Source organism: Embiotoca jacksoni, unplaced genomic scaffold (genome assembly GCF_022577435.1).
Source record: "Embiotoca jacksoni isolate LCO1_2020_lvr unplaced genomic scaffold, fEmbJac1.0.p SCAF_25, whole genome shotgun sequence".
Lineage (NCBI taxonomy): Eukaryota > Metazoa > Chordata > Actinopteri > Embiotocidae > Embiotoca > Embiotoca jacksoni.
The window spans coordinates 3,704,927-3,712,617 of NW_027185376.1; the positions used below are offsets into that span (position 1 = coordinate 3,704,927).

At 43.5% G+C, this 7,691-nt stretch overlaps 1 protein-coding gene across 1 annotated transcript in view; it reads left to right on the forward strand.

Moving 5' to 3' along the window:
- Positions 1-7,214, forward strand: part of LOC138204418 (protein disulfide-isomerase TMX3-like) — a 34,685-nt gene extending 27,471 nt beyond the window's left edge. Inside the window, exons 15-16 of the mRNA XM_069159676.1 lie at positions 200-268; positions 4,230-7,214. Of these exons, the coding sequence (XP_069015777.1) occupies positions 200-268; positions 4,230-4,505 (345 nt within the window). The 3' untranslated portion in view covers positions 4,506-7,214. The remainder of the gene's footprint in view (positions 1-199; positions 269-4,229) is intronic.
- The last annotated feature ends 477 nt before the right edge of the window (positions 7,215-7,691 follow it).

Sequence of the window (7,691 nt, forward strand, 5' to 3'; positions counted from 1 at the left end):
GCACATGACTGGAAACCTGAGACTCTGTGTACCGTGTGAGTGGTTTAAGAAGTTTCTACTGGCATATTGATAAATGTTTTGCCGTTTCGAAATTGTCTCCCGAGTAATTGCATTACATTTTAGAGCTCACTTGAAGAATGGATGAAACTCTGAATATGTGCTTGATAAGAGGTGAATATTAAACTCTGTTTTCCTGCAGGCATACGGAGGTGATGGCATCATTCAGAGGATCAAACGTGTGGCCTTCGATGCCAGGTCCACCATTATGGTAAGTTGATGAGCTTTTTCAGTTTAGGTTGTTACATGGAGACAGTCAAAGAATATTTCCCAACTGGTGGGTCTCAACCCAAAAGTGGGCCATTTTCAGAGGGTCATGTGCGAGAAAAAAAAAAGTGAACGGAAAAAGCTAACTTTTATTTGGAAAACCTTTTCAAAAAGATGAGGCCTGTAGAACCTCCAAAAAAAACGAGCTGAATGACACCAAAATACTCTGAAGTGAGAATAACGTCAACGTTGGATGATCATTTTCTGTGGATTCATGACAATTTACCCATTTTTACATTTCACATAATAATTAAAAAATTTTGTTCATATAGAAATATTGCAGCTTATATTTTTATATTAGCTTCAAGCTAATATTATTATTATTATTTTTTTTTTTTAATTTACAGTAGCAACATGCTACCCAACTGTGATTCCCCTTTTTAAACCTTCCTGAAATGGATGTCTCTCTTTACCTCTCTTAAAAAGAAGATTATAATTATAATATGTCTGTGATGTGCAGCATGCTTATTATCAAAGGAAATGATGACATATTACTCTTTTTTAAGTAGTCGTTAAAAAGAATCACTATTTGTTTTACTCGACTTGCAATTTTTTCGAATTTACGCAATTTTACTGCAAAAAAAAAAACTCACTTAAAACTTCCCAAATTACAATCGCAATTTTTTTTTAGAAAATCTGCTGCAAAATTTTCGATCGCAACAACGGCCACTCTTGCAGAATAATGTTCTTGCTGATATGCTTCAACTTGACTATGTTTGTCAGATTGGGGTTGACACTGAATATGTGCAACCTGCTCCAAGTACTGTAACAGTGTCAAGCAAATAGACCTTCCCTCTGAGAGGCAAAAAAAAACAAACCAACATTTATAGGACAAGACTTGGGCGTACAACACAGAATATGCAATGCAGGCCGTAAACGCAGTTTGGAGAAAGGGAGAAGAAAAAAAAAGCAACAGAGCAGGAGGAAGTAGAACGAAGAGGGAGCTGAAACTGGCTTCTCCGTCCACTCCTGCTCTTAAGTCGTTGCTTCTTTTGGGGAGAACAAGTGTTTATCTTCCCGAGGGTGTGATAGGAATGTAAATGCAGCTGTGGTTTAATTCTGTAATCATGGGTAAAGACTCAGACGCATAACAGTTACCTTAAAGTGGCGTGGACTGTGAACACCTAAAGGAAAAGTCTCGATTTTTTTATTGCGCAGTAGAAGGCCTCAGCGGGCCGTGTGTACTTCCACGACGTTATGACGTCATAGGTCATCGAGGTCATACTATAGCATGACTTTTTCTTTGTCAAAAAAACAAAAACGTACGTATGTTGTCCAAAATATGAAAAAACTTCATACTATACCACGTCATCCAAAATATATGTAAAACAAAGTCACACTTATAGCGTGTCGTCCGACACGGGCGCCACCGAGTCTACAGTTTGGAGGTCGCACGGTTCGGGTTTTCTTTCACAACTGGAAATAAATTGAAAATAAACAGCAAACAGCGAGAGTCGGAACCTTTGACGGTGTTCGTAAAAGGAGAATATTTTATGTTATTTGACTCTATTTGACTCTATAATCTATAATGGTAGTTTTTTTTTCCTCCCGGCGACATGATATGATACGAAAGGCAGCAGTCATCACCTGAGAGCCTACCCGAACGCGCGCCCGACAGGAGCGCGAGGAGGCGACCGCATGAAGGCCCAGTGAGTCACAGGCCATCTGCGTTAGCATAGCATACCCATCTTTACCTCATCTAGCGTCACGTAGCGCCGGCAATTACCATCCCTCTTCCCGCGGCGACGACCGGAGGGAACACGAACGTCTCTCCCCTTCCCCGCTCAGCGGCTGACAGACGTCGCGACCGAATGCTCCCTCCCGGGGAAATTTTCCCCTGATGGATCGTGCCGTGTTTTGGCCAAACGACTCGTTCCGTCACCCGGATAGTTTGAACGAAGGGAACGCAAAGTTATCTTTCGGCGCGTCGTTTTTTTTCCCGCCCACGGGAGGGGGAGAGCGAGGGAGGAGAGCGCGAAAATATTAGAAAAAAAAATGTGAAGGTAACCCTGCGATTATGGCCGGGGAGGGAGAGAAGACTTCCGGAGCAACTTGTTGGCATCGCGCGTTCACTTTGTTTTGATTCGAGCGCTCCTCAAGGACAAACGCGCCGACGTGCGTTTGATCAAAAAAATGCGCAGATCTTTACAGGATTCAGAAGGTCCGTCGCCAAAGTTGGTTGAATTTCCAATCTGCAGATTCCAAAAACTGAGAAAGAGTCTTGAGTAGGGCGTGTTACAGAACTTTTGATACCCCACGCGCCGAGTTCTTTTGATGATATCTACTATGGAAAAATGCCATATTTGAATACCTCGGCCAACGCGTTTTTCTTTGAACACATAATTCCCACACAAAAGTACAAGAGACTCAAAGGATTGATAAAAGTGTTAAACTCTCCAATAGAGCTATCAGTGTGAAATAAAACAAAACGGCGCAGTCGAGTATACAAGTAGTAGAATATTACACAGACATCCTAAAATTGCATGACAGAAGTGTAATTAATACTAAAACATTGAACCCCGGGTGAGTTTGCCAGCAGATGATTTGTGACCTGCCTTCTAAACACGTTCGTGAACCTTCGTGGCGTAATGCAAATGAATGAATAAATGAATACATTAAAAAAAAAAAATGTAGCATCTCCGCTAAAAGCATAAAAGCCTCCCTGTGATTTTTCAACAAATATTTTTTGATCTGCCCTCTGATTTCGAATAAGCTCTACCCAACAGCTAATGGGGGAGGCTCTTTACTACCGCAAACACGGGCTGTTGAGAGAGATGTGAGGCTTTTATTAAACCGTGACTCACTCCAGAACAACGCCGTGACGCTCAACAGGCCCCGAACGCGGTGAACCAAGCGGAGATGCGCTTTTAGTGAGGATCGTCAATTCGAGCCAAAAAAAGAAAAAAAAACGACTCGATTGCTGGGAACTAGTTGACTGCGAGTCGAAGACCCCCACGCCACCGCGCACGCACACACACACACACACACACACACACACACACACACAGGAAGAGAGAGAATCGTAAACACGGCCTCAACGAACCACATCGAATTAGAAGACCGCCTTTTGCTGCATCTCCCGAGATGACGGCCGCTGTTGCCTCTGCCCGTCGAACATAAAACGTGCTTTAACTACTTTCTCCCGTTTTCTGTCCACGATTTCGACGACTTCCTTCGGAGGTTTTGTTCACCGGCTCGTCCAGTTTTGTTCAAAACATTAAGTTGCTGGACGGGAAAAATAAAACGACCAGTTAACGAGCTTGTTACCGGTCGGTTGGCGGACTCCTGAGTTCAATTTGCATACCTCAGTCGCTGACGGGGCAAGAAGTTGGCGCAACCGTCTGCGAGCTGTTTGTTCTGTCGTTCTACAATCTATCCTCTGACGGAGGAGGTTTAATACAGGTAAAATGGCGCGAAGCACCTGACAAGGTGTTGGTAGCTTCCTCTGTGTCGGACTCTCCGGCCCGCCGATCTCCGGAGGTCAGGTTCGTGTGTCGCGCGTCACTAAAAGTTGAACTTTTAAGTGGAGAATTTACACAGATCAATTTTCCTTCCTCTGCTGGATCCTGTGATCGCTGCGATTCCCATTTGAATGAAGTGAATTAAACGTGTGATCTTGCTGCCAAAACTGCTGCCCGAATGCACGATGCCAGACCTAAACAAATTAGGGACATAGGTATGTGTGGCCCTCTAAGAAAAAGTAATAACACTTCAAAACTAATTTAATATATTGTTCTCTCTTCTGTCCCTTCTCTCTTTTTTTTTTTTTCCCATTCTCCGCTCACATCTCTTTCAAACTTTCCTTCCCTCTCTCACACTCCCCCCCCCCCCCCCCTCCCTTTTTTTTTGTTGTTTTTCTTTGTTGTTTTCCCTTTCATCTTTCCTTGTCTCCTTTCCTACACCAGTCAGTGTTTCGCAGCTCTCCGCTGCTGGGCTGCTTCCTGTTCGGCCTCCCGCTCGGCGTAATTAGCCTGATGTGCTACGGCATCTGCACGGCTGAGTCGGACGACGGCTCGGACGACGTGGACGCGCTCAAGAGGGAGGGCCTGACCGACGAGGAGGAGGAAGAGGAGGAGGAGGAGGAGAGGCAACGCGGCGGCGAGCTGGAGGGCCCCGACGAAGGGGAGAACGAGGAAGAGGATGTCGGAGAGAAGGGTCCCGAGGAGAAGAAAACTGATTAACAGCAGGGGGGGCACCCAGCGGATAGAGGATTATAGGCCGAGTCAAATGCAGTGACATGAAACTCGAAGACATATCACTATGTTATGTTCTGCTTCTTTGTTTCTCATATCACTTCCCCTCCAAGCCCCTCTAGCGCAGACTGTTCTCCCATCTTTTGAGTTCTCACTGTGTAATACCGGCTGCTCGGCGAAGCCGCTGAATTACGTTGCAACAAAACAGCTATAATAATGGTGGGAGTGCGAACGCAAATGTTCATGAGAAGAAGGGACGGCTGTAAACCAAACACACCACCTTATTTATTCAACCGACCTGCGGTTTATTCCACGTGATGCGTGAAACTCTCTGACGTTGTTAGGTCATTGTTTTAAAACCATTTCAATGCCCCGATCTTTTTTTTTTTTTTTTTTTGTCACATCCCAAATATATTATCATTCTTTTTTTTTCTTTTTTTTTTATTCTAATTTGCTTCGATGCCCTACAATAGTAGAAACGGATCAATTTCGCCTTCAAACTGAGTAGAAAATGAATACACTGAAACATTTTGTTTACTTCTGCCCCGAACCCAAAGTGTAGGGTTATGTTACTGATGCGTGTAGAATGCAAAGGAAGTGCCCAGGAAGGACATTCTGCCATAAACTAAATGTGCTTTTTTTTTTTTTTTTCCTTTCTATTATACGTCATTGCTTGAAAAAAAGTTCTTCTTCTTCTTTTTCTTAGGGGTGCGAAAGTGCCGAGGCGGTCGTGCATTTCGACGTATTTCTCTGGCAGCCACGTGTTCGTGTCCGTATATGTTGAAAGATGATAGAAAAGAGCCGGGATGGTAATTGGCATCGCTCTTTGTGATACCAAAAATATGTCAGATGGACATTTTTTTTTAACCCATCAACCTGCTAGAAATTCCTTGTATAGATGGGTTGTACCTGTCTAGCAAAAGCCATAACATGCATCAGTAGTTCCTGTGGCTCTTAACAACTCATATTCCTCAGATAGACAGGCTCTGTCTGTTTCCATATTTCAATCTGTCCCCCATCGCTGGTTCCTATATTGAATTCACTCGGCAGGTTGAAGTTTATATCCCAATGCGGTCAGACCGAGCGCACAGAATATTAGGAGTGTTCCTGCTACTGAGTTGTGACCCCTTTTTTTTTTTTTTTTTGTTATAACCCACAATTGTCAGTTGGTCTCAAGGCTTAGAAATCCTTCCCCATCCCATTTTCCAATCCCTGTTACTTAAGAGTACGTAATAGCTGAAATCAAGTAAGGGTAACGGCTTCCTCCTTAAATCACCAAGCCAACCTTTTTACATGAAAAGAGCGAATGATCCCCAAATCTGCGACAGCCAGTCTAATACCATTTTTATGAAAACTGCACAGTACAGTGCACTTTATTGGATTTAAGGTCCACTGAAGTTAAAGCATCTGAATACATGTTTTACTAACTCGAGTATCTTTAAAATAGCTTCTTGCCAGGGCTGCATGATTCTGAAAAAAATGAAAATGTTCCCCGCTGATCCCGATTCTCCCTCATGATGTGTCCCCCCCCCCCCCCCCCCCCACTATAAACGCGTCATGCTCTCCTTCATCTGATACGCAACAGATGGTACGAGGTGCCTGATATTGGACCGCGCGTTTACTTTGGACGGCAGAAAGGGAGCGCTCCAGTTTTTTTTTTTTTTAGCTTGAATGCAATGTAAAAACATTCAACTTTAGTCCCTTGTTTTCATTTAATTTAAATAAGTCCCGTTTTATTTAAATCGTGCGAAATCAAAACATAAATCATCTTCGGGGATTCTGACACGCAGTAAAGTCCTTGCAACGTTACATAAAGAAGCCCAATTCAACAATTCCTACACGAGCTGGACGGCTGGAAGGGAAAACTCATTTGGGCGGCCATCTGCCTCAAATGGTTCAGTTGAGGGGAGAGCGGAGAAAGAAAAGAACGGCACGGCGTCTCTCGCTCAGTCCCACCGGTGCTGTGTTCGGGCTGTCCAGTTGCCCACCACACAGAAGACAAGTGGACAGTCCGTAAGCGCAGACTGGGTTCATTATCGTTACTGCCGGTTTCTGCCGCTCTTCGTCCAACGCGGCTTTCAAATCTGTCAGCGGAGAAATCAGGAGCGCTCGTTTTGATGCAGCCTGACGTTCCCGAATGAAAACTCTTTGCAAAATCGACTGCACAGAGATACGAATCAAGATCGCATTTTTAACACGAATAATCGCGAAGCCCTAATTCTCGCTCTTAATTGGTGCTTGGAAATACCACAATTGACCTCTTTTCAATATTGCATATTTCTTTCCAAGAGTTAAGACCACTTCTGACACTTCTGTGTGAAGCCTGTGCCAGCAGCTAGTTAGCTCAGCATAAAGACTGGAAGCGGAGAAGCAGCTTGCCCGGCTCTGTCCAAAGGTAACGAAATCTGCCTCTAAAGCTCAGTGGTGATCATAAACCGCAGTAATTTCATCGTGCCGTTTTTTTTTTTTGCTCAGTTGAGGCACATAAGCACACCAGTTGTTTTTAACATACAGAGGTCGTCTGTATTATTACTGTGAAACTGCACTAAAGGAAACCATGCCCTCGCCTCGCCTTCTGGTCTTTGTAGTTGCCTACCATTCTCTGCCAAACTTCCTCTTTGGGTTTGAATTGAGATTGTCACACTTTATTACAGGTTTGAAAGATTGAAATAAAGATTGTCCTCTTTTTCTTGTTAACTGGTATCTTTTTTGTTTTGTTTTGTTCCAATCTAACGTACGTATCCTGTGTTTTTACTCTTTGTCAGCATGTTTTTCCATTTAGACATCTATTTCACCATCGAGCTTCAATTATCACACGTATAAATGTGTTGGTTTTTTTTCTCCCCCCGCCAGTATAATCCGAGGTAGAGGTGCCTACTCAATTATGCCAGATATAATACAATTTTTGGAGAACTAGGTTTAACCACAGCTGATTGCATTACTTGATGCGAAACTAATTTATTTCTTCTCTTATGGGAATGGCAGCGTTCAAAAATCTGAGACGTGACTTCACATAATGAAAAAGGACAAAGTCACAGCGTACTTCCTGAAGCTGGACCCTCACACACAGTCTGAGAGATATAAAAAAATAAAATAAAATGTTGCTTTTGGAAACTTCGATTGGTTGTATTCACGTCCGCCAAAGCGAGGTGAATGTTCTATTTTCCACCGGGT